Raw genomic sequence first — 27,592 nt, forward strand, 5'->3', positions numbered from 1 at the left:
GGTCGCGCCTGAGCTGGTGCCGGTCATTTCTCTCGCAGTTTTACCCCGCTGCCGAGGTCGTGACGCATTGCTTGGGTCTTCCGGGTCATTCTGCAGCCTCCCGCGGAGTTCAGGTGGGGAGACGGACGGGTGATCTGCGCCCCGGCACTTGGCCGGCCGCCTGCCAACCCGCTCGGGGGCGGTGAGACGGACGGAAGCAAGGAAGGAAGGAGATGCTAAACAAGCTACGGCCGCTAGTGTGGCTGAAGCAGTTCCGTCTGATGGCCGTCGCCGTCGTAATCGTCACCCTCCTCTGCCTCCGGCTACTGCTGCCCGTCCGCGCCCCCGGCCTGGTGAGTGCGGCCCCGAGCTAGGGGCGGATAGGCGGACAGCGAGGGGCCGAGTGGGACTGGCCCAGCATTGACAGGATGGGCCGAATGGGACTGGCCCAGCATTGACACGATGGGCCGAATGGACTAGCAAAGTATTGACGGGATGGGTCGAATGAGACTGGCCCACATTGACAAATTGGGATCTAGTACTTACAGTATAGAAACGTGCAAACGGTGGCAATTAGTTTAGTTTATTGTCACGTGTACGGAGGTACAGTGAAAAGCTTTTTGTTGCGTGCTGTCCAGTCAGCAGAAAGTCAATACATGATTACAATCAAGTTTAGTTTAGAGGGCAAGTTTAGATTAGTTGAGAGGGCTTCATTTCAGCACAGGCGTTGTGAGCCGAAGGTGCTTGGTCCTTTACTGAACTGTTTTTTGTTCTACATGCCACTGCTGTGGAGTGGAGGGTTGCACGATTTAGGACAAGTGAAGGAAAGGTGATGCGTGTAGTTCTGGTCGCCTCGGTAAAGGATGGAGTGGCTTTGGAGAGCATGCAGAAGAGGTTTACCAGAATGATGTGTAGGTAAGAACTGCATATGCTGGTTAATTTAGACACAAATTGCTGGAGTAACTCAGCGGGTCAGGCAGCACCTCCAGAGAAAAGGAATAGGTGAAGTTTTGGGTTGAAATCCTTCTTCCAAATGATACCTGGATTAAGGAGGTTTCAGCTACAAGGGGGAGGGGGGGCGTGGTTGAACAAACTTTGATTGTTTTCTCTGGAGCATCAGAGGTTGAGAGAAGACTTGATACAAATACAGGGGAACAGATAGGGTGAATACAACTGGTTAATACAAAAAATACACAAAGTGCTGGAGTAACTCAGAGGGTCAGGCATCATCTCTGGAGAACATGGATAGGTGACATTGTTCCATGATATTGTTCTATGATATGGACTTGAATGGGCAAATAACTGAAAATACTACAAATATAATTTGGTGAGACCACACCTGGAGTAATGTGTGCACTTCTGGATGACCAGATATAGGAAAGATGACATTTATCTTTGCATCATGTTCGGCATGGATATTGTGAGGTGAAGGGCCTGTTCCTGTGCTATACTAATTATAGACACTGAAGAAGGGTCTTGACCCGAAATGTTACCCATTCTTTATCTCCAGAGATGCTGCCTGTCCCACTGAGTGACTCCAGCTTTCTGTGTCTTTCTTCGGTAAACCAGCATCTACAGTTCCTTCCTACACTGTACTGTTCTATATTTTATATTACATTTGCCCAAAGGTCACACAATATGCAGGTACTGTCAATTTCTATCTGATGACAACATTGTTTACACTTCTTACTTGCTTGTAGGGCCTTTGAGCCCACTATTAGTAATACTGTTGATACATGCAGAGATACAGCATGCCAGAACCACAATCTCAGTCATAGTCATGGAGTCATACAGCACGGAAATAAGCCATTTGACCCAACTCATCCATGCTGACCAAGATGCCCCAGCTAAGCTAGTCCCATCAGCCTGCGTTTGGCTCATACCCCCCTAAACCTTTTCTCTCCATGTACCTGTCCAAGTATCTTTTAAATGCTGTTATAGTACCTGCCTCAACTACTTCTCCAGGCAGCTCATATACTGATACCCACCAAAAGTCAACCTATGTCGTCGAATTCTTGATTCCCTACTCTGGGTAAAAGTAGCATTCTATTTACTATGTGTTCCCCTCATGATCTTATTCACCGGTATAAGATCATCCCTCCAGTGGCCCTAGCCTCCAGAATGACAGCATGTGTAAAATGTGGAAGTGTATGAGTGAGCCAAGAAACGACAGAGAACAACTGAGAGAGGTTTCAGCAACAGATCAGTTAAGGATGACGTTAAACCCTGAGACTGCAAAAGTGGACTGAGATGGGTATGTCATTTTACTAATGGTGCGAATAAACTGGGTGGCATATTTGTATGTACAGTAGTGCAGAGAGCTGATCAACAATCCATAGTCTCTGGATGTGCGTTTGTCCCAGTAAAAGAGGAAGCTGTTATGCGGAGAAGGAAGTAGGAATTATTCAATATCTGTAATTGCACAGAATAATTAATGATAGGATGTTGCCAAAATCCATTGCCAGGAACACAAGGAGAAATTGAAGGAATAATGTATTTGGGTACTTGGCAGAAATGACCATTTTCCTAAAACAAAGTGAGTGTTGTGGATGTCCAATGTCAAGACCCTCATGAGAATTGTATGAATAAAACTGTCTGACCCGCTGAGTTACTCCAGCACTTTGTATCATTTTGTGTAAACCTGGCGTTGCTTGTGTAAACATTTAATAGTATCAGTTGTCTTTTGTCTTCCATACATCTTTGCAACATAATGTGAAGGGGGAAAACATCTAAAGGAGACAAATGAGTATATTTCTGAGGGCTGAATATAAAATGAAAGAGGAATCTACAATGTGCTACAATGCTGAGAACTATATTCTGCACTCTATCTTCCCCATTGCTCTACCCATTGTACTTGAGATTGACCTGTAGTCATACAGCGTGGAAACGATCCCTTCAGCCCAATTTGCACAAGCCAACCATCATTTCCTATCTATAGTCCTACCTGCCTGTGTTTGGCCCTTATCCATCTAAATCTATTCTATCCATGTCCCATCCATTTGTATTTTAAATATTGTGATAGTGCGTGCCTTAACTACCTCATCCGGCAGCTCATTCCATATACCCATTGCCCTCTGTAAAAAAGTTGCCCTTCATTTTCCTATTACACCCCCCCCCCCCCCTCACCTTATTGATTGTATTTATATATAGTATTATCTGATCTGTTTGGAGCATGCAAAACAAAGCTTTTCATCGTATCTTGGTACACATGACAATAATAAATCTAAATCTGACAATAATAAACCTAGAAACAAAGAACTGCAGATACTGGTTTATACCAAAGATAGACAAAGTGCTACAGTACCCAGCGGGTCAGGCAGCATCTCTGGAGACGTTTCAGGTCGGACCCTTCTTCAGACTGAACCTAACCGTGAATATCTGACGTGATTTTGTCTACATTCGTAGTGCTTAATGTTGTTTTCCATGCATCAATCAGGAGTCTTCTGCATATTTCTTGGGAAGAAAGAAAATATCAGAGATAAATCTGTATAAACTGGACCTGGGATGGCCGAAGTTTCCAAAGTTTTTCACGGGTCAGGTGTTTGCCGTTGCAGTAGACCCAGTGGATGATATTGTTTACGTGGCACAGGTGAGCTGTATGTTGTGACTTGGACTTTGCCATTAAAAAGATGCCTTTTAACAAATGAAGATAAAGAATTGAAACCAGACCTCTACCATGTGTCAGTAATCACCTGAAGTGCACAGGAAGAGTAAAGATCTCTCTTCTCACTCCCTGTGGTGAGATAGGTTTTGAGTCATTGAGCCTTCAGCACAACTCATTCATGCTGACTAAGATGCCCCATCTACGGTCACTCCATTTGACCGCGTTTGGCCCATATCCCTCTAAACCTTTCATATCCATGTACCTGTCTGAATGTCTTTTAAAGGTTGTAATAGTACCTGCCTTAACTACCTCCTCTGGCAGTTTGTTCCATACACCTACCACGCCCTGTGTAAAAAATGTTGCCTCTCAGGTTCCTATTAAATCTTTCCCTTCTCACCTTAAGCCTATGCCCTCTGGTTCTTGATTTTCCTACTCTGGATAAAAGACTCAGTGCATTCACCCTGTCTAACCCACTCATGATTTTATACTCCTCTGTAATATCGCCCCTCATCCTCCTGCGCTCCATGGAATAAAGTCCTAGCCTGCCCAACCTCTCCCTATAGCTCAGGCCCTCGAGTCCTGGCAACATCCTCATAAATCGTCTCTGCACTCTTTCCAGTTTCTTTTGTTACGGCAATTATAGACTCATAGAGCAGTGCAGCACAGAAACAGGCCCTTCGGCCCACCTTTTCCATGCTGACCGTTCAAATTCCTCCCCCGTCCCCGAGACGTGCGGATTTGTAGGTTAATTGGCCCTCTGTAAATTGCCGCCTTGTGTGCAGGGAGGGGATGATAAAGTGGGATAACATAGGACTAGTGTGAACGGGTGATCGGTGATCGATGGTCGGCGTGGAGTCGAAGAGCCAAAGGGGCCTGTTTCCATGCTCCACAATTAAAAGACAAAATTGTATCTGTCTGTAGGCTCCTCTGGCAGCTCATTCCAGATAATAGATAAATAAATAAATAGATAGTTGGCACATCGCTCCTCCTATTTCATATATTTTTAATGATTTAGAATCTCTCGCAATTGCAAGTAAATATCATTGCTTTCTTAAACCTTGCAGAGAGGAGAATCTGTACCAAAAGTATTAATGTTTTCAGAACATGGATACTTCCTCCAAGCATGGAATACCACCTCAATCGAAATGCCACATGGCATCTTTGCAACCAGCACCTCCCCAGGAACATCCTTATGGGTGACAGACGTTGGCAATGGTACGAATAGACCAAATCTAAAATTGTATATCTGCCTAATATTATTATCCTATAATTTGTAACAATTCCAGTTATTAGTAGATATTATATTTCCAGGACAGGCTTATTCAATCTCACAGCACTTTTAGTTTAGCTTAGAGTTACAGTTAATTAATTAATTAATTTTAATTTTTTAAATTTTATTTGTCATATGTAGGTTGGCACAGGGTCAACGGTACAATGAAATGTATTTGACAAGACAACGGGTCACCTCAGCAGTAATATTCCAAGGATAAATAAGATAAAAAAGACATTAGTAAGATAAAAAGACAATATTAAAATAATCAATATATATGATGTGAAATGTGTTTATGAGTTCAGAAGCCTGATGGCCTGATGGTAGAAACTGTTCTTCAGTCTCGGGGTACGCGCAGCCATACTCCTGTATCGTCTGCCTGACGGTAACAAGGAGAACAGCCTGCGTGCTGGGTAGGAAATAGGAAGTGAGGAAATAGGTCCTTTGGCTCACCAAATCTATGCCGACCAACGATTACACATACACTTGTTCTATACTATACACTAGGTACAATTTTAAGAAGGCAATTCTTACAAATCTGCACATCTTTGGAATGTGGGAGGAAACCGGAGCAGCCGGAGAAAACCTATGCAGTCACAGGGAGAAGTGAAACTTTGTCCAGACAGCACCCATGGTCAGGATCAACAGTCAACAGTCAACAGAGCTTTATTTGTCATTCGGTACCAAGGTACCCCAACTACATAGCAGTCACACACAAAAAAAGAACACAAGACACATGACCCCAACACAAACGTCCATCACAGTGACTCCAAACACCCCCTCACTGTGATGGAGGCAACAAAACTTCCACTCTCTTCCCCACGCCCACGGACAGACAGCTCGTCCCCAACCGACCCGCACAGCCCCCGCAAGGGGATGGAAGTCCCCGCGGCCGAGTCGCACCGGGCGCTGAAACGTCTCGTGGCCGAGCCGGGTGATGGAAGGCCCCGCGGCCGAGCCGTGCGCAGCTAAGTCCCGCGGCCGAGCCGCACGGGGCGATGGAAGGCCCCGCGGCCAAGCCGCACCGGGCGATGTTAAGTCCAGCGGCTGAGCCGCACCGGGCGATGTTAGGTCCCGCGGCCGAGCCGCACCGGGCGATGTTAGGTCCCGCGGCCGAGCCGCACCAGCGATGAAAAGTCCCGCGACCGAGCCGCGCCGGGCGATGTTAGGCCCCGCGGCCAAGCCGCACCGGGCGATGTTAGGCCCCGCGGCCGAGCCGCGCCGGGCGATGTTAGGTCCCGCGGTCGAGCCGCGCCGGGCGATGTTAAGTCCAGCGGCCGAGCCGCACCGGGCGATGTTAGGTCCCGCGGCCGAGCCTCACCAGGCGATGTTAGGTCCCGCGGCCGAGCCGCGCCGGGCGATGTTAGGTCCCGCGGCCGAGCCGCGCCGGGCGATGTTAAGTCCAGCGGCCGAGCCACGCCGTGCGATGTTAAGTCCAGCGGCCGAGCCGCACCGGGCGATGTTAGGTCCCGCGGCCGAGCCGCGCCGGGCGATGGAAGGCCCCGCGGCCGAGCCGCACCCCGCGCCGTGAGAAAGAGACCTAAAAGAGAAAGGTTTCCCCCACCACCCCCCCCCACCCACACCACCTCCCCCACACATACACAACCAAAAAAAAAAAAAAACCATCCCAACACCGACACACAACAAAAAAAAAAGGAAAAAAGACGAACAGACTGCTAGCGAGCCGCAGCCGTTAGGCGCCGCCACTTCCGCTTTAGGTCTCTGACATTGTAAGGCAGCAACTCTACTGTTCCGCCACTGTGCCACCCATGTGGATAGGTAATGTTTTGAGTGGCGATCCTTCGGACTGATGGAGTGTCCCGAACCGAACATGACCTATCCATGCTCTCCAGAGATGCTGCCTGAGCTGCTGAGTTGCTCCACCCATGCACTTGCAGGTTTCCGTGTGATAGTGAGCTTGGTGCCACTCGTCGAGGTCAGGCGGTCAGGCTGACCCTGTAACACTGCGTGGTCAGATGTGCCGGAGCAGTGACCACTAAACATCCAGGCCACTACTTTGAAAGGGTCTTGCCTTCAGTGACCTGAGTAGAGTTTATCCCACAACAATCATCTGTTATCCCACAGCAAACAAACCTGTCGTATTATCACGTCACTGTCACATACACAAGAAAATAGGGTCAGCTGTACAATTTTGGCTGGTCTGCCTCAGATCTCAATCCCACTTCTGTGCCCCTTCCCAGAGCCCAGAAATCCCCATTCTCTCTTTCCAGAGTGTTTAATTGTTATGTGTACCAGCAACCAAACAGTGACATGCCCTCTAAAGGTCTTGAATGCTGCAATAACATCCCTCCCCCTTCTCCCCCTCATTTTCGAACTCCAAAGAATACAAATCTAACCTTTATTACCTATATGAAACTTTGTTTTGAAATGCTGTAAACACTTTATAGTTTTTTAAAACTCTGAACTTAAAAAACTTATAGATGAAGTTTGGATGGGATGGGAAAAAAATCAGGCAATAGCACTGACTGTGAAACATGTTGAGGGCTATGCTGAGGATGTGAAAGGCAAAGTTATGTTGATTGATTCATATCATATATATACAGCCGGAAACAGGCCTTTTCGGCCCTCCAAGTCCGTGCCGCCCAGCGATCCCCGTACATTAACACTATCCTACACCCACTAGGGACAATTTTTCACATTTACCCAGCCAATTAACCTACAAACCTGTACGTCTTTGGAGTGTGGGAGGAAACCGAAGATCTCGGAGAAAACCCACGCAGGTCACGGGGAGAACGTACAAACTCCTTACAGTACAGCACCCGTAGTCAGGATCGAACCTGAGTCTCCGGCGCTGTAAAGCAGCAACTCTACCGCTGCGCTACCGTGCCGCCCACATGAATTACATGTAGACAAGTTCCGCCGACTAATTCAACAGACAAATTCTACATGTAGCCTAATTCTGCAACTTAATTATGTGTGAGCTCTCCTCATGAACTACTTTAAACTTATGAAGTTTGAATGGGATGGAAATAGGTCTACCAATAACCTTGACTGTGAAACACATTGAGATCAATGCGGAGGATGTGAAAGACCACTTCTTTCAATTGCAGGGAAGTATGGGCACACTGTCAAGCAGTACTCGCGGTCTGGGAAGCTGCTTCAGATGCTGGGGACACCAGGAACCACGGGCTCCTCCCTGAACCCCCTGCAGTTTGATCAACCAGCAGAAGTGTTTATTTCCAGAAAGGGGGATTTGTTCATCGTGGATGGAGATGGAGGCTTAAATAACCGACTCATCAAACTTGACCCAGGTACCTACTGATTACAGCTGTTGCGGGAGTGATTAACATTTTATCTTGCAAGTATACACAGTAATGCAGCATGGAAGCAGGCCCTTTGGCCCAACTTGTCCATGCCGACCAACATGCCCCATCTACACTAGTCCCACCTGCCCGCACTTGGACCATATCCCTCGAAACCTGTCCCATCCATGTACCTCTCCATATGTTTTTGAAACGTTGCATTCCCTTTTCTCACTGAGCATTACAGGAATTGAATAATCGTTGAAGAAAATAAATCCTTCAGTGCCCCATGCTCTTCTCCATTGCAGGCTTTGACGTCGCTTGGATGAAAGGAGAAAAGGGAGGCAAACCTTCCCAGTTTTACATTCCGCACAGTGTAACTGTAGATAACGTCGGCAGGGTGAGTCTCTGACATTTTCAAGTTGGTAATGAATATTAACATTCAAGCTGCAATTCGCACACAGTCATTGATATTAATTGAAGGTGGAGAGAATTAACTGGAGAAAAAAAAGCCCATGAAGCTGCTATTAAGCTGGAAAGAGTGCAGAGAAGATACACAAGGATGTTGCCAGGACTCGAGGGGCTGAGCTATTGGGAGAGGTTGGGCAGGCTAGGGCCTTATTCCTTGGAGCACAGGAGGCTGAGGGATTTCTGAAAGAAGACACTTGTTGAATTGTAGTTTTTCCGTGGATCAGTCGTGGTATTACTGATGCAGGACGAGTTCAGGAACACAAATGGTCTCGCCCTGTCCTACCTCATGTGGCCATTGCCATCAAGCTGCTGGAAGGTGTTAACCTTCTCAACCTTGCCTACTTCCTTAGAAGGCTTAGGAGGTTCAGCGTGTCCCCAGCAACTCTCACCAATGTCTACAGATGCGCCGTAGAAATCATGTTATCGGGGAGCATCATCATGGTCTGGGAACAGCTCCATCCAAGATCGCAAGAAATTGCAGCCCAGACCATCATACAAACCAGCCTCCCTTCCATTGACTCCATCTACACCTCACGCTGCCTCGACAAGGCCAGCAGCATAATCAAGAACCAGTCTCACCCCGCCCACTCCCTCTTCTCCCCTCTCCCATCAGGGAAGAGGTACAGAAGTGTGAAAACACACACGGCCAGATTCGGGGACAGTTCCTTCCCAGCGGCTATCAGGGAACTGAACCATCCTCTCAGCAGGATCTCTGGAGAAAAAGGATGGGTGACGTTTCAGGTCGGGAGGCTGGGTGAGCTGCGATGAGGATGCTATGAGGCTGCAGGGTGACTTGGATAGGTTGGGTGAGTAGGCAGATGCATGGCAAATGCAGTATAATGTGGATAAATGTGAGGTTATCCACTTTGGTGGCAAGAACAGGAAGGCAGACTATTATCTGAATGGTGTCAGATTAGGAAAAGGAGAGGTGCAACGAGACCTGCTTGTGCTTGTACATCAGTCACTGAAAGTAAGCATGCAGGTACAGCAGGCAGTAAAGAAAGCTAATGGCATGTTGGCCTTCAGTGCAAGAGGATTTGAGTTTAGGAGCAAGGAGGTCCTACTGCAGTTGTACAGGGCCCTGGTGAGACCGCACCTGCAGTATTGTGTGTAATTTTGGTCTCCTAATTTGAGGAAGGACATTATTGCTATTGAGGGAGTGCAGCGTAGGTTCACCAGATTAATTGCCGGGATGGCGGGACTGACATATGATGAAAGAATGGGTCGACTGGGCTTGTATTCACTGGAATTTAGAAGGATGAGAGGGAATCTTATAGAAACGTATACAATTCTTAAAGGATTGGACAGGCTAGATGCAGGAAAAATGTTTCCGATGTTGGGGGAGTTGAGAACCAGGGGCCACAGTTTAATAAGGGGTGGACCATTTAGGACTGAGATGAGGAAATACTTCTTCACTCAGAGAGTTGTGAATCTGTGGAATTCTCTGCCACAGATGGCAGTGGAGGCCAATTCACTGGATGTTTTCAAGAGAGAGTTAGATTTAGCTCTTAGGGCTAAAGGAATCAAGAAATATGGGGAAAAGCAGGAGTGGGGTACTGATTTTAGATGATCAGCCATGATCATGTTGAATGGCAGTGCTGGCTCGAAGGGTCGAATGGCCTACTCCTGCACCTATTTTTCTGTTTCTATGACCCTTCGTCAGATTGTCCGAACAAGGGTCCTGACCTGAAACGTCACCCATACTTTTTCTTCAGGTTTGCTGCCTGACCTGCTGAGTTCCTCTAGCACTTTGTATCTATCACCTTAAGCCTATGTCCTCTGTTTTTTTAAACCCCTAGGTAAAAGACTCTGTGCATTCACCCTATCTATATCCCCCGTGATCTTATACGCCTCTATAAGATCACCCCTCAGCTTCTGTACTGCAAGGAATAAAGTCCAAGCCTGCCTTAAGCTTGTCCTATTTGGCTGCATTTTGACTCAGAGCCCTCCAAAGCTGAATGTTGAGTTTCAGAGTTTGGTCAGCATGTGCTCACAGAACTGGGCTTGTAGTTCTGCCACTGATTCTGTTGCGTCTACTTTCAGGTGTGGGTGGCTGACCGGGGCAACAAACGTTTGCAAGCATTTGATGCTGAGATGGGAGATTGGGTGGGTGCCTGGTCCAGCTGCTTCACCGACGATGGCCCTTCCTCAGTCAGGTGAGATTGCAACTCCATTTATCTGTTCCGTGGACATTCCATAGACACAATGACTGCAGATGCTGGGTTACCAAAAAAGGCACAGGGTACTGGAGTATCTCAGTGGGTCGGGCAGCACCTCTGGAGAACATTTTGCCTGGATCCTTCTTCATACAGACGGCGTAGGGGGGAAGAAAGTTGGGAAAGTCTGGCAAGTGATAGACATCAGGAACTGCGGCTGCTGGAGTCTTTGGTGGAACACAAAGGTCAGCAGGTCAGGCAGAATCTATGGAGAACAGAGAGGCGATGCTTCGGGTCGGGGCCCTTCCTGAGAAATTACATAGAATTTAGATATGTTTTAAACAGCACGAGTGCTGTCCGGTGCTTCCTCGCCGTGGGGATGGATGTGGTCCGCACTATTTCCGTCCACAGTGTTCACAGAGAATGTGGGAGTGTTGGCATGCAGGCCCATTCCTCTCTCAACTCTGAACCCAGACTGAAGAAGGGGCCCAACCCGAAATGTCGCCAATCCAAGTTCTCCAGTGTTCGGGGCGGTCACGGTGGCGCAGCGGTAGAGTTACTGCCTTACAGTGAATGCAGCGCCGGAGACCTGGGTTCGATCCCGACTACGGGTGCTGTCTGTACGGAGTTTGTATGTTCTCCCCGTGACCTGCTTGGGTTTTCTCCGAGATCTTCGGTTTCCTCCCACACTCCAGGTTTTTAGGTTAATTGGCTGGGCAAATGTTTAAAAAAATTGTCCCTAGTGGGTGTAGGATAGTGTTAGTGTGCGGGGATCGCTGGGCGTCGCGGACCCTGTGGGCTGAAGGGCCTGTTTCTGCGCTGTATATCTAAGTCTAAATCCAGGGATGCAGCCTGACTCCAGCGGGCTGAGTTACTCCAGCACTTTGTGTCTGTCTTAACTCAGTTGAGTTTAGTTATGGTCACCCTGCTGGAGGAAGGATGTCGTTAAGCTGGAAAGAGTGCAGAGAAGATTTACGAGGATGCTGTCAGAACTCGAGGGCCTGAGCTCTAGGGCGAGTTGAGGGCCGGCTAGGACTTTATCCCTGGCAGTGCAGGAGGGTGAGGCGTGATCTGATAGAGGTGTGCAAGATCATGAGTGCAATAGATAGGGTGAATGCACAGAATCTTTAACCCAGACAAGGGGAATCGAGGAGCAGAAGACAGGGGAAAGATATAAGAGGAGGTATGGGGAGAAGGCAGGAACGGGGTACTGATTGAGAATGATCAGCCATGATCACATTGAATGGCGGTGCTGGCTCGAAGGGCCGAATGGCCCCCTCCTGCACCTATTGTCTATTGAACCTGAGGAGCATCCTTTTTACACAGAGGGTGGTGGGTACAAGGAATGAGTTGAAAGAGGAGGTAGTTGAGGCAGGTACTAGAACAGTATTTAAAAGACAATTGGACAGGTGAACTTGGGATGCTTCACTGATATGTTGTGGGAAGGCACGACAATGTGGGCCGAAGGGTCTATTACCATTTTTTTTTAAATACCCAAAGTGCCAGAGTAACTCGGTGGGTCAGGCAGCATCTGTGGAGCATGCTGCGTTTGTGAATGAAGCGGATCATTTAGTGTGTAACGTTGCAGGCTGACGTACGACAACAAGTACTTGGTCGTGGCCCAGCTGAACGTGAACAGATTGATGTTCCTGACCATGCCGCCGATCGGTGACATTGGGCCTTGCCACGTTGCCGACACCATCCAGCTGGCCGACGGAGTGAAGCCCCATCTCGTGGACGTCAGCCTCAAAACCGGCGCCATTTATGTCGCCCAAATCGGTGCGCGGCAGGCACAGCGGTTCGTGCCCAACGGCAAAGACTAAATGCCAACCCCCCACTGCACAAAGTGCCTCTTTCCTATCGATGATTCCGAACAGTCGCTCGAGACTGGTGAAACATGCACCAGAATGTAACAGCACTGTAACTCGGATGAGGATATTAATGCCTTTGCGTATAAAGACCTGTGGCAGTAATTAGCTGACACTGGCTAACAAGGCTTGTATACAACTCATGACTTCTTGAGTAAAGAAAATTGCCAAAAATGTGTCAATAAATTGAGGGGCTAATGGAAATATTAAAGGGGAAAGTAATGCAAAATGAAAGTATTGATATAAGAATGCTCTGCCTTTACAAAAACTGTCCACAGCGCTGAAGTTTTTCTTGGGGTTAATTTAACCTGTTAAATGTAACGAACATGCTGGGAAATAAAAACGTTAAGCTATTGTAAGTAAATAAAGTTGATTATGGTTGTCAGTGATGTGATTTCCAGTTGTGTATTTCTCCTTGCTTCCAAGCTTATCCTCATTTTACACCAACATTTCTTCCTATGGTCAACAAGCTTATACCTAAACCTGCAATTAAAATGAAGGGCACGAATAAAGTGAATGTTGACAGTCTTTTGCCCAGGGTTAACGATTCCAAAACTAGAGGCCAGTTTGGGTCACCCTGCTATCGGGAAGTTGTTGTCAAGCTAGAAAGAGTGCGGTAAAAGATCTACGAGGATATGGCGGTGGGTGGGGGGGGGGGGTGCTGAGCTACAGGGAGAGGTTGAGCAGGCTAGGAATATATTCCTTGGGGCGCAGGAGGCTGAGGGGTAATCTTATAGAGGTGCACAAAATCATAGGATGAATAGATAGGGTGAATGCATGGAAAAATTGCATTTTTTCCCCCAAGGTTGTGGAATCAGGAACCAGAGGGCATAGGCTTAAGGTGCGAGGGGAGAGATTTAAGAGGGACCTCGGGGGCAACCTTTTCAATTAGGGGTAGTCTGAAGCTATAGAAGCAGATACAATTACATTTTTGGACCGAGATATAGATAGAAGGTTTTAGAGGGATACTAGACCTAGTGGACCCATTGGGCCCAAACCTCTGCTGCATTGGTGCAGCACCCTGTCCTCCCCCGCCCTCCTCAATCCCCTCTTCCTTCTCCCCCACTCCCTCGTCCTCCCCTCCTTTTAAACTTTAAAATGTGAATAACTTAAATAATATAACACCCATTTCAATGAAACTACTTGCATTATCACTAAAGTGACAATGGTGAGTAAGGTGGGCCTAAAATTGTTGCGCTATCGTGTACTGTTTTGGCTGAAGTTATCACAAAAAAGATAACAAACTAGAGTTTTAGTATATAGATAGATGGGCCAAATGCAGGCAATTGAGACTAGTATGCCAACTTGGTCAGCAGGAAAAAGATGGGCTGAAGGGCCTGTTGCTGTGAAGGATACCTATAAACATACAAGAGGCATGTGAGTAGGAAGTAACTAGATGCTGGTTTAAACCGAAGGTAGATACAAAAAGGGTGGAGTAACTCAGTGGGTCAGTCGGCATCGCTGGAGAACATGGATAGGTGACGTTTCACAGAGTGCTGGAGTAACTCAGTGGGTCAGTCGGCATCGCTGGAGAACATGGATAGGTGATGTTTCACAGAGTGCTGGAGTAACTCAGTGGGTCAGGTAGCATCTTTGGTGAAAAGGAATGCAGCTGAGTTACTCCAACTTTTTGTGTCTATCAAACGTTCAAGAGGCATTGGAATTGTTCGTTGGAAGAACGGCACTGAATCGGTGATGCTGATCCTTTCTCAGATCCACAGGAATACAGTGAATGATACAACTATCCCCCCACAACTTGCCACTCGTGCCTGGGGTGGTGATCAAGATCTTGGCAAACCTAAACACGTGACAAAGATACACTGAAACCAAAGTGCAGTTTTGCATCTCATCCACTAGGTAGCAATCTAATAATGTAGAAACATAGAACTGCAGATGCTGGTTTATACCAAAGATAGACACAAGTGGAGTGACTCCGGGTCAGGCAGCATCATGGATAGATGACGTTTTGGGCTGGGGCCTTCCGAATTCTGAAAACGGAGACAGTGTTGGGAAAATGTGTAGGAAAGAACTGCTGATGCTGGTTTAAATCAAAGGTAGATACAAAATGCTGGAGTATCTCAGCGGGTCAGGCAGCATCTCTGGAGAGAAGGAATGGGTCTTCAATAGTGTTGGAATGTTCTTCAGATTCAAAACTCTTGAGCTGAAAGGTTGCCTGACAATGTTATCCAGAGATGCTGCCTGACTGACCCGCTGAGTTACTCCAGCACTTTGTGCCTTTTTTTGTAAACCATTCCTTGTATCTAGTGTTGTGCAGTGTTCAAGAGCCTGATGGTTGCTGGGAAGAAGCTGTTCTTGAACCTGGAGGTCACGGTTTTCAGGCTCCTGTACCTTCTTCCCGATGGTAGCAGCGAGATTAGAGCGTGGCCAGGGTGGTGTGGGTCTTCGATGATGCTGGCTGCCTTTTTAAGGCAGCGCCTCCTGTGGATCCCTTCGATGGTGGGGAGGTCAGTACCTGTGATGGACCTTCGATGGTGGGGAGGTCAGTACCTGTGATGGGCCGGGCAGTGTCCACCACTCTGTAATCTCTTTTGTTCCTGGGCGTTTGAGTTACTGAACCAGGCCGTGATGCAACCAGTCAGTGTGCTCTCGACTGTACACCTGGAGAAGTCTAGATTTAGATTTAGATTTAGAGATACAGTGCGGAAACAGGCCCTTCGGCCCACCGAGTCTGCGCCACCCAGTGATCCCCGCACATTAATACTATCCTACACACACTAGGGACAATTTTTAAATTTTACCCAGTCAATTAACCTACATACCTGTACGTCTTTGGAGTGTGGGAGGAAACCGAAGATCTCGGAGAAAACCCACGCAGGTCATGGGGAGAACGTACAAACTCCGTACAGACGGCGCCCGTAGTCAGGATCGAACCTGAGTCTCCGACGCTGCATTCGCTGTAAGGCAGCAACTCTACCGCTGCGCCACCGTGCCGCCCCTAATAGAGTATTCAAAGAGTTTTTGAACGAGTTTTAATCTTAAAAAATGATAAAACATTTCCATAAAATAAATTCATTGTATTTAAAAAAATGATGGAAATGTCAAAGACTAGAGGCCATGAGTTTAAGGTGAGAAGGGAAACGTTTAAAGGAGATGTGCGGGGAAGGTTTTTTTACACAGAGGGTGGTGGGTGCCTGGAACGTGCTGCCCTGGGGTGGTGGTGGAGGCAGATACAATACTGGTGGTTTAGAGGCTTTTGAGTAGACACAGATATACAGGGAATGGAAGGCTATGGATTACATGCAGGTAGAGGAGATAGGTTAAACCTGGCATCATGTTCAGCATGAACATTGTGGGGCATGGGGCCTTGTTCCTGTGCTGTACTGTTCTATGTATCCTTATCACATTTCCTGCGTTGTGGAAGAGTCCTTGAGCTACAGCCTGTGTTGAGGCCAGTTCATTGGCTATATTTAAGAGGGAGTTAGATGTGGCCCTTGTGGCTAAAGGGATCAGGGGGTATGGAGAGAAGGCAGGTACAGGTTACTGAGCTGGATGATCAGCCATGATCATATTGAATGGCGGTGCAGGATCGAAGGGCCGAATGGCCTACTCCTGCCGAAGGGCCGAATGGCCTACTATATTTTCTATGTTTCTGCCCCCACCAATGCAGCCAGATCTCCCGAGTACATTTTGTGTTGGATTTCCAAACATCTATATTCCAACAATCTGGGCGGTGTGGTGGTGCAGCGGTAAAGTTCCTGCCTCACAGCGCCAGAGACCCCGGTTCGATCCTGACCATGGGTGCTGTCTACAGAGTTTGCATGTTCTCCCTGCAGCTATGTGTGGGTTTTCTCCAGGTTCTCCGTTTTTCTCCCACACTGCAAAGACGTGCAGGTTTGTCGGTTAACTGGCTCCTGTAATTTGTATCAAGTGCGCAGGATAGAACTAGGGTGAATGGGTGATTGCTGGTCAGCATGGGCTCAGTGGGCCGAAGGGCCTGTTTGCACGCTGCAGCTCTAAACTAACCGAGCGGTCGAGCAGAGGGCAGGTTGAAGGGAGCGGCCTCTGCGGGAAAAAGGGTGGAGATGGGAAGACGTGACTAGTGGTGGGATCCCGTTGGAGGTGGCGAAAATGTCGGAGGGTTATGTGCTGTGTGCGACGGCTGATGGGGTGGAAGGTGAGGACTAGGGGGAGGGAGAGAAAGGGCGAGGCTGCGGGGTACCGAGGAGACCCTAGTGACGGCCTCATCTATGATGAAAGAGGGGAACCCCCGCTCCCTAAAAAACGAGGACATCTCGGATGTCCTGGTATGGAACATCTCATCTTGGGCAGGTGCGTCATGGATGGGGGATTTGGGAGTAGGGGATGTAGTCTTTGCTGGAGGCAGGGTGGGAAGAAGTGTGGTCGAGATAGAGGTGGGTTTATTATAGACGTCAGTCGATTGTCTCCTGCGATGGAGACGGTGAGATCAAGAAACGGTGGGGAGATGTCAGAGATGGTCGCAGTGACTTTGAGTGCAGGATGGGAATTAGTAGTAAAGTTAACGTCTGTGAGTTCTGCACGGGTGCAGGAGGTGGTCCTGGTTCAGTCATCAGTGTAGATCCTCGACTAAAATCTCACTGTGGTTGGATAAGTTGGTCTGTTATCAAGACTCCAGCAATCGCACTCAAAGCCTTGTACATTTGTCATCAATGGAAATATTGTTCATAAAGTTCAGATGTGCCATAACTTTAGTTGTACTTCATTTTAGTTGTACATAACTTTAGTTGTTCTCCTTTCCACAACTCCAGTATTATTTACAGTATAGATATCATTAATGACCAGGTGCTGTGGTAGTCTGGTGTGCTGACCTCTACTGGACCAAGGCCAGATGACAACTCTCAAACACCTCTTCCTACTTATCCCTGGACCATGACCCCACCGACAAACACCAGACCTTTATGTGAGGCCCACCGGAAATTGGAGGAACAGCACCTCATATTTCACCTGGGCAGCTTGCAGCCCAGTGGTATGAACATTGACTTCTCCCTCTCTTCCCCTTCCCTTCCCAGTTCTCCCTCTATCTTCCTGTCTCCACCTATATCCTTCCTTTGTCCCGCCCCCCTGACATCAGTCTGAAGAAGGGTCTCGACCCGAAACGTCGCCCATTCCTTCTCTCCTGAGATGCTGCCTGACCTGCTGAGTTACTCCAGCATTTTGTGAATAAATACCTTCGATTTGTACCAGCATCTGCAGCTATTTTCTTATACTTTCACTAATGACAATTGTGGGGTTAATTGATCACATAAAACTGTCATTTGATTGAATATATTGCCTTCATTTAAAATGATGACATTCCTCGAATATTAATCATAGGCCAGAAATCGCACAGGGAAAATGCGGGATGATTGGTGATTTTAAACCATGCCAGGATTCTTTCAGGGAATTCCAAAGAGATGTCATCGCCTCTTGGATGCAGCAACTGGGCAAATTCCACACATCGCACTCCCACAAACTCCATGAAATTCAAAGTCATGACGATGTTGCCAGGACCCAAGGGCCTGAGCTACAGGGAGAGGTTGGGCAGTCTAGGACATTATGTTCCCGATGTTGGGGGAGTTCAGAACCAGGGGCCACAGTTTACGAATAAGGGGTAAGTCATTTAGAACGGAGATGAGGCAAAACTTTTTCGCTCAGAGAGTTGTAAATCTGTGGAATTCTCTGCCTCAGAAGTCTGTGGAGGCCAATTCTCTGGATGCTTTCAAGAGAGAGTTAGATAGAGCTCTTAATGTTAGCGGAGTCAGGGGGTATGGGGAGAAGGCAGGAACGGGGTACTGATTGTGGATGATCAGCCATGATCACATTGAATGGCAGTGCTGGATCGAATGGCCTACTCATGCACCTATTGTCTATTATTCCTTGCAGTGCAGGAGGATGAGAGGTGATATTATAGAGGTGTGTAAAATCATGAGGGGAATAGATAGAATGAATACACAAAGCCTTTACCCAGAGTAGGCAAAAACAAGAACCAGAGAAGGTTTAAGGTGAGAGGGGAAATATTTGACAGGAACCTGAGGGGCAACTTTTTCACTCAGAGGGTAGCGGGTGTGCGGAATGCTCTGCCAGAGGAGGTAGTTGAGGCAGGTGTTCCCACCCTCCAGCATGGTGTTCAGTGTCAATTCCAATGACAATGTCTGAAGAAGGGCCCCAACACAAAACCGTCACCTATCCATGTCCCCCACAGATGCTGGCTGACCCACTGAGTTACTCCAGCACTCTGTGAAACGTCACCTATCCATGTCCCCCACAGATGCTGGCTGACCCACTGAGTTACTCCAGCACTTGTGTCTTTATCAAACGGACTTGGCGTGGCTGATTATCCCCTTCTTCAGGTCTGGCACAAACCTTTCTCCTTGACACGTGGCTGATCCACTTCCAGACCCTCACTGATGTTGTTATGAGGGGTCAGAGGACAGCGGAGACTCGGATGCTCAATCTTCTCCTCTCTGACTTTACACTTTGGAGATACAGCATGGGAAACAGGCCATTCGGCCCACTGAGTCTGTGCTAACCAGCGATCCAGTACTATCCTACATACACTAGGGACAATTTATCCTCTTTACCAAAGCCAATTAACCTACAACCTGCATGTCTTTGGAGTGTGGGAGGAAACCGGAGCACCCGGAGAAAACCCAACAGCACCTGTAGTCGGGATCGAACCCGTCTCAAGGTGCTGTAAGGCAGCAACTCTACCACTGCGCTACCATGCCGCTTGTGTGATCATGGAGGTCACGGTTATCAGGCTCCTGTACCTTCTTCCTGATGGTAGCAGCGAGATGAGAGCGTGGCCAGGGTGGTGTGGGTCTTTGATGATGCTGGCTGCCTTTTTGAGGCAACACCTGTAGATCCCCTTCGATGGTGGGGAGGTCAGTACCTGTGATGGGCCTTCGATGGGGGGGGGAGGATCAATGGTGCATTATTGTCAAGTGCAAACACACACTGAGACCTTTCCATGCGTACAACCCGGTGAAGTGTTGCCAAACCCAAGCAGAATCACACAAATTCCTTTAATTTATGCTTGATAATTAAAGTTCTGCCTGCTGTGGGAAGCAGATTATTCTCCTGTTCCCTGAGAGCTTTCATCTCCACTTCCACTTGCTTGCTCATTCCCTGCACGTCCTGCAGTCGGATCCAGGGCTGGGCCGGGTGCGGAGAGAGGAGGAGGCCGCAGGCTGTGCAGGGCCTCAGCGATCAGCTAGGGACCCCCTCCTTGTGCCCGGCAGCGTGGCAGGGGCACTCGGGAAGAAGCAGCACACTCGGACATCTGTAGGACCAGCTGGCTCCGGTGAACCACCGAACGTCAGTCACGCTGACCCCAGCCAGGAAACTCAAACCCCACACACCCAAACATGTTTCCGTTAAAGGCAAAAACACATAGAACTGTACAGCACAGGAACGGGCCCTTCAGCCCACATCACCAGAGCCGAACGTGATGCCAACATAAACTGCACGTGACCCATACCCCTCCATTCCCTGCTTATCCACGTGCCTATCTAACAGCCTCAAACACCACTATCGTATCTGCCTCCACCCCTGGCAGCACGTTCCAGGCACCCACCACCCTCTGTGTAAATAAACCTGCCCCTCACATCTCCTTTAAACCTTGCCCCTCTCACCTTAAGGCTGTGCCCTTTGGTCTTTGACATTTGGACAACCATCTATGATCAGCCATGATCACATTGAATGGCGGTGCTGGCTCGAAGGGCCGAATGGCCTCCTCCTGCGCCTATTGTCTACTGTCTAACAGCGAGAGAGCCATTCTCAGCTACTATCTAACTCAGTGGAGACCGTCAAGACTATTTATAATCGCACCCTACTGGACGTTATCATGCATTAATTCACTTTATTCCCTTTGTCCTGTGTTTGTGCACTGTCAATGGCTCGATCGTAATCATGTATAGTCTTTCCACTGGCCGGTTAGCATGCAACAAAAAGCTTTGCACTGTACCTTGGCACATGTGACAATAAACTATACTAAACTAAAGTAAAAAAAAGGTTCTATCTGTCCACCCTATCTGTGCCTCTCATAATTTTATGCTCCTCTATCAGGTCTCCCCTCAACCTCTGATGTTCCAGAGAAAGCAATCTCAGCCAGTCCAACCTCTCCCCACAGCTGAAACTCTCTAATCCAGGCATCACTGGTAAACCTGTTGGAAGAACTCAATGCATCAAGCAGCATCTGTATCATGGTCATACAGCACAGAAACAGGCCCTTCGGCCCAACTCGTTCATGCCGACCAAGATGCCCCATCTACGCTGGCCCCACCTGCCCGTTACGCATACCATAGTTGCTGAGGTTAGTGTTGTGCAGTGTTCAAGAGCCTGATGGTTGTTGGGAAGAAGCTGTTCTTGAACCTGGAGGTCACGGTTTTCAGGCTCCTGTACCTTCTTCCCGATGGTAGCAGCGAGATGAGAGCGTGGCCAGGGTGGTGTGGGTCTTTGACGATGCTGGCTGCCTTTTTGAGGCAGCGCATCCTGTGGATCCCTTCGATGGTGGGGAGGTCAGTACCTGTGATGGGCCTTCGATGGTGGGGAGGTCAGTACCTGTGATGGGCCTTCGATGGTGGGGAGGTCAGTACCTGTGATGGGCCTTCGATGGTGGGGAGGTACATTAGGATAAAACATTTAATTTATTCATAGCATTTTCTCTGAATAAGGGCAGTGTATTTTATCAAAGATGATGGTTTGCAGCAGCTATTCCAGGAGGTGTGGTCGACTACTTAACTGATGAATGCTTCGGGGAGTTGCGTAGGCAATGTCTGTGAATGGGTGGCTGCCTTCATGCTCTGCTCACCTTATCTCCTCCAAAGGATCAATATTCTCTCCGTTGCCTTTTGAGTTGGTCTCCCTGACTTTCACACAGGCTGCGACTTTATTCCTTGGAGCGCAGGAGGCTGAGGGGTGATCTTATAGGGGTGTACAAAACCATGAGGGGAATAGATAGGGTGAATGCACAGGGCCTTTTACCCAGGGCAGGGCAATCAAGAACTAGAGGACATAGGTTTAAAGTGAGGGTTTTTAAAAAGATTTAATCGGAACCTGAGGCGTAACTTTTTCACACAGGTGTATGGAACGAGCCGCCGGAGGAGGTAGTTGAGGCAGGTTCCATCACAACATTTAAAAAACATTTGGAAAAGTATCTGGGTAGGAAAGGTTTAGAGGTATGTGGGCCAAACGCGGGCAGGTGGGACCAGTGTAGATTGGGCATGTTGGTCGGCGTGGGCAAGTTGGGCCGAAGGGCCTGTTTCCGTACTGCGTGACTCTATAACTCTCTGACCTAGTTGAGTGATCAGTATTCAGCGGTCACTGCCCACATCCATCAGCCACTTGTACAACCACTTAGTACGTTTATATCCTGCGTCAAAGAATACATTTGCAGCCACTCGGCTGAAAGATGTAATTATGAGAAAAATGAAACTCCAGCCGTCTGTAAACAATGAACCCATTTTCACTCTATGATATTATTAAACATTATAATTATTAACATTAATGCTCAACACACCCATTGAGAGGAAGTAATGGAATGTCTCATTTTCATATTTTAAATTACTTCCTTGTTAATTATTAATAGAGAAAGTAGCGTTAAGATTGAAAATTGTTCACCACTGCACTGGAATGTAGAATACAGAACAAGCACAGCACATAAACAGGCCCTTCGGCCCACAATGTCTGTGCTGAACATAATGCCAAGTTGAACAAATCTCCTCTGCCTGCACATGACCCATATCCCTCCACTCCCTGCACAGAATTCATGGAAGGAAGCAGAGGGTGGTGGCTGGAGGTTGCTTTTCAGACTGGAGGCCTGTGTCTAGTGGTGTGCCTCAAGGTTTGGTGCTGGGCTCATTGCTGTTTGTCGTCTACATCAACGATTTGGATGAGAATGTACAAGGCATGATTAGTAAGTTCGAAGATGACACCAAAGCGTGTGGTGTCGTAGATTATGAAGATGGCTATCAAAAATTCCAGCAGGATCTTGATCAGCTGGCCAAGTGGGCCGAGGAACCATTAATAGAATGTAATGCAGATAAGTGTGAGATGTTGCATTCTGGGAAGTCAAACCCGGGCAGGACGTTCACAGTAAATGACAGGGCCCTGGGGAGTGTTGTAGAGCAGTGGGATGGAAAAGGCAACCAATATTATCAAAGACCCACACCACCCTGGCCACGCTCTCATTTTACTCCTACCGCTGGGAAGAATATACATGAGCCTGAAAACCTGAGGTGCTTTGATGATGCTGGCTGCCTTTATGAGGCAACGCCTCCTGTAGATCCCTTCGATGGTGGGGAGGTCAGTACCTGTGTTGGGCCTTCGATGGTGGGGAGGTCAGTACCTGTGATGGACCGGGCAGTGTCCACCACTCTCAGCACTCTTCTTCGTTCCTGAGTTACTGAACCAGGCCGTGATGCAACCAGTCAATGTGCTCTCTACCGAAGTTTGGTAGAACATTTGTTGACATCCCGAATCTCCTTCAAGAAGGTAGGTGACATGCAGGTAGGAATTACAGATGCCGGTTCACACTGAAGATAGACACAAAATGCCGGAGTAACTCAGCGGGACATGCAGCATCTCTGGAGAGAAGGTAATGGGTGATGTTTCGAGATGGGGCCCTTCTTTAGTCTGAGAGTCAAGGGAGAGGGAAACTGGAGATATGGAAGGGTACAAAGAGAATGTCAGGTGTGAAAAGGACAGATCAAAGTAGGCGATGCTCAAGGAAATGTGGAATGGTTCACTGCTGGCTGGGGGAAGGTGAAAACAAGGCAAACACACAGTAAAATTAAACAGGAGGACAGTGGAACTAGTCGAAGAACTAGGGTGGGGCGAATGACGGAGAGAGAGGGAAAGGAAGGGTTACTTGAAGTTAGAGGTCAATATTCATACCACTGGGGTGAGAGCTGCCCAAGCGAAATATGAGGTGCTGTTCCTCCAATTTGCGTTGGGCCTCACTCTGACAGCGGAGGAGGCCCAGGACAGAAAGGTCAGTGTGGGAATGGGAGGGGGAGTTAAAGTGTTTGGCAACCGGGAGATCACGCGGACTGAGCGGAGGTGTTCAGCGAAACAATCGCCGAGCCTGCGCTTGGTCTCGCCAATATATAGGAGTCCACACCTGGATCAGCGGATACAGTGGATGTGGTTGGAGGAGGTGCAAGTGAACCTCTGCCTCACCTGGAAGGACTGTCAAAGTCCTTGGACAGAGTCGAGGGGGGAGGGATAAGGACAGGTGTTGCATCACCTACGGTTGGTTTGATCTGTTGTTTTCACACCTTGCGTGTTATTTGTACCCTTCCATAACCCGTTTCCCTCGCCCCTGAATTCTAGTCTGACGAAGAGTCTCAACCCGAAACGTCACCCATTCCTTCTCCCCAGAGATGCTGCCTGACCCGCTGAGTTACACCAGCAAGGTAGACATTTGACAAAGCCACTTGATCTGTAATTCTTGCTAAAATATAAAATAAATAGCACCAAGTTTACCAAAACGAATTTTATTAGTGCTCATAACCATAGCACACAATTCCTCAATGGAAAATTCTTTAGAGTGTCATAGAGCATAGAAACAGGCCCTTCGGCCCAACTTGCCCACACTGACCAGCATGCCCCCATCCTCACTAGTCCCATCTGCCTACGTTTGGCCCATATTCTTCTAGTCAAGAGTCAAGAGTATTTTATTGTCATCTGTCCCAGATAGAACAATGATATTCTTACTTGCAGTAAACCCGTCCAATCCATGTACCTGGTCAAATGTTTCATAAAGTTTGCGATAGTTATCTTCCTAACTACTGTTGTGCCAGCATCAGATCACTGAGGGTCCCACAGGGAGGGTCAGTAAAGGGTCGCGACCCGAAACATCACCTCTCCATGTTCTCCAGAGATGCTGCCTGACCCGCTGAGTTACTCCAGCACTCTGTGAAACGTCACCCCTATCCATGTTCTCCAGAGATGCTGCCTGACCCGCTGAGTTACTCCAGTCACCTGTGCCTTGTGTTCAGATCACTGAACACTTCAAAAAATCGGTCCTGTTAAACATTAAAACCACCAAAAACAAGTGGAATATATCAAAGGACGGAATCTTGTTTCCCACGCTAACAGAAACAGCCTGAAAAGATAAACTTGTAGGGGAGAAAGTGCCGGAGATTTGGAAGCTCGCTCCATGCAGTTGTGACTTCCACCTGCATTGTTGATGGGACTGACCATTCACCTGTTATATTCCTAACATAGGCACAAAATGCTTCACACCTTGAGCACAAAAAGATGTATGAGAATGTCATATTTCTGAGAACTGATGTTTAACTGAAATCAGTTGTAAGAACATGACATAAAAAACAGGAACAAGTTTCAGCAGGACCGGCAGCATCTCTGGATACAAGGAATGGGTGACGTTTCGGGTTGAGACCTTTCTTCGGTCAGGGGAGAGGGAAACTAGAGATGTGGAAGGGTAAGATGTGAAAACGACAGATCAAAGCAGTCGATGGTTAGGGAAATGTAGAATGCTTCATTGTTGGCTGAGGGGAAGATGGCAACAAGGCTTACGGTTAAATTAACCAAGAGGACAGTGAAACTAGTCGGATAACTAGGGTGGGGTAGGGACAGAGAGAGAGGGAAAGCAAGGGTTACTTGGAGTTAGAGAAAGGACCCATTCCTTCTCTCCAGAGATGCTGCCTGTCCCGCTGAGCTACTCCAGCAGCTTGTGTCTACCTTCAATATTCATACCGCTGCTCACATTGTAAGCTATTCACACATTCCTACCTGTCTGTTTAACAACAAAGCTCGTACTGTGGGCTTTGACAGCCTGCTGGATTTCTCACAGACTATAGTTCGGTTTGATTTTGGGTAAACAGAAACTATTTCTTTGTGTACCTAACCCATTCGTTTTGAAACTCCCCAACCTCTGACCATTGACTCCCGCATCTGACGTGGACCTCAAACCTGCTTGGATCAACACTGGATATCAGAACCACGCGGCCCATAGGATACAAAACAGTGCAACTCACGAACAGGCCCTATTGCCCACAATGTACATGCTGAACATGTTACCAAGTTAAACTGATCTCCCCTGCCTGCATGTGATCCATATCCCCCCCCCCATTCACAGGTTTATAAAATCATGTTATGGTGCTTCACCACATCTATTCCTTCATGATCATATTAATCTCTATAGTGCACGTTTATAAGATCACGAGGGGAATAGATATGGTGAATGAACAGAAGGACACAAAGTGCTGAGTTACTCCAGTGCGTGGGTGTGTTCTACATAGGGCTGCCAACTGTCCCGTATTAGCCGGGACAGCCCGTATTTTGGGCTAAATTGGTTTGTCTCGTACGGGACCGCCCTTGTCCCGTATTAGGCCCGGGGGCCGCTGTAGGCCCGGACGTTGTAGGCCCAGACACTGTAGATCCCGACAGTTTAGGTCCCGACACTCTAGGTTTCCGTCATTTTAGCTCCGGACAGTCTAGGTCCGGAGGCCCGGGCGCCGCCTAACAGAGGTTGCGTAGCAACCCTCCTCCCGGCCTGGGCGGCCGCCATTGGTGGAGCGGGAGCACGTGGGCGCTGGCTGGGTGAGGTCACGTGGGGCCAGGTTCTACACAAGGTTCCAGCGTCTGTGGTTCCTCATGTCTACCATTTGCCAGGCTTTGTCTTGCCCCCGCCTCTCTTTTCCAGTTCCTCCAGCACTCTGTGTCTTCTTTAGTAAGCCAGCACCTGCAGTTCCTTGTTCCCACCACATTTCCGATGGGTCGTTGAGTTGGCCACAGTTCAATGCTTTACTGACGCAGGAGGAAACATTGCGGAGCACAGCACAAGCTCTCTCACAATGGCCACTGTGTGCTGACCAGAGTCAACATTTGCATGCTGGGAGGACCATGGAACAAACTCAACACTACCCTGATTATAGCCTCCTCCATGTCACAATGCTTGCACCATGCCAATCCCTGCAACAGATGACAGGTTTTAGTCACAAGTTAATATCGAGTTACATGGGGCATAACTGTGGGAGCTACCACAATAACAAAGGATACAAGTTCAGGTGTAAAGATGCCGGTGATTTATATACAGGTGGTGGTGAATTAAATAGTTTGTTTCACTTCCAGAGTCATAGATCCGTGCAGCGTGGCACAGGCCCTTCAGCCCAACTCACCCATGCTGGCCAACATGTCCCATCTACACTTGTCCCACCTGCCCACATTCGGCCATATCCCTTTAATCCTTTCCTATCCATGGACCTGTCCAAATGTCTTTTAGAGTCATGGAAATGTACAACACGGCAACAGGCCCTTCGGCCCGCCTTATCCATGCTGACCAAGTTGATATAATATAGTCCCATTTGCCCGCATTTTGCCCATATCCCTCTAAAACCTTCCTATTCATATGTCTGTCCAAATGTCTTTTAAAGTCATAATTGTGTCTGCTATACCTTCCTCTGACAGCTCGTTCCAGATACGGACTACCATCTGAATGAAAAAGTTGCCCCTGAGGTTCCTCTTAAATCTCTCCCCTCTCACCTTAAGTCTGTGCCAGCTAGTTTTAGAATCCTTTACCTTGCGAGAAAGACTGTGCGTGTTCAGTTTATCCGTGTCGCTCATGATCTTGTGCACCTCAATAAGGTCACCCCTCAGCCTCCTACGCTCCGAGAAAAAAGTCCCAGCCTATCCAACCTCCCCCTATAACACGAGCCCCAGTAAGCCCTGGTGAATCTGTAAAATCTGAAAAGTGGGATAACATAGAACTAGTGTGAATGGGTGATTGATGGGGTGATTTGGTGACTCGGTGGGCTGAAGGGCCTGTTTCCATGTTGTATCAATCAATCGAGAGATTCATTGCAATACCTAAATTATGTCATGAAGAAAAGATTCAGTCATAAATGCTACTTTTACACATAAATCAAAGCAACTAGAATTGTAATAATCTGAGTGAATGTAGATGATGCTTATCACAAATTCATCATTTAATAAAATCCGCACACTGATATGTTGTGGAATATTAATATACAAAA

General features: G+C 48.0%; 1 protein-coding gene across 1 annotated transcript; it reads left to right on the forward strand.

Annotated features, from left to right (window-relative positions):
* The first annotated feature begins 120 nt into the window (after window positions 1-120).
* On the forward strand, window positions 121-12,996 carry LOC144595603 (NHL repeat-containing protein 3-like). The gene is made up of 7 exons (XM_078403178.1): window positions 121-332; window positions 3,416-3,568; window positions 4,648-4,798; window positions 7,925-8,125; window positions 8,425-8,516; window positions 10,631-10,743; window positions 12,332-12,996. The coding sequence occupies exons 1-7, from the start codon at window positions 213-215 to the stop codon at window positions 12,564-12,566; spliced, it is 1,065 nt and encodes a 354-aa protein (XP_078259304.1). The 5' UTR covers window positions 121-212; the 3' UTR covers window positions 12,567-12,996.
* Window positions 12,997-27,592: the final 14,596 nt, after the last annotated feature.

The sequence above is a fragment of the Rhinoraja longicauda genome, chromosome 7, assembly GCF_053455715.1.
Source record: "Rhinoraja longicauda isolate Sanriku21f chromosome 7, sRhiLon1.1, whole genome shotgun sequence".
Lineage (NCBI taxonomy): Eukaryota > Metazoa > Chordata > Chondrichthyes > Rajiformes > Arhynchobatidae > Rhinoraja > Rhinoraja longicauda.

Coding starts and splice junctions, on each gene's coding strand:
- LOC144595603 (XM_078403178.1), top strand. CDS start 213: ATGCTAAACAAGCTACGGCCGCTAGTGTGGCTGAAGCAGTTCCGTCTG. Junction 3,569..4,647: donor ATATTGTTTACGTGGCACAG/GTGAGCTGTATG, acceptor TAAACCTTGCAG/AGAGGAGAATCTGTACCAAA. Junction 8,126..8,424: donor ACTCATCAAACTTGACCCAG/GTACCTACTGAT, acceptor TCTCCATTGCAG/GCTTTGACGTCGCTTGGATG.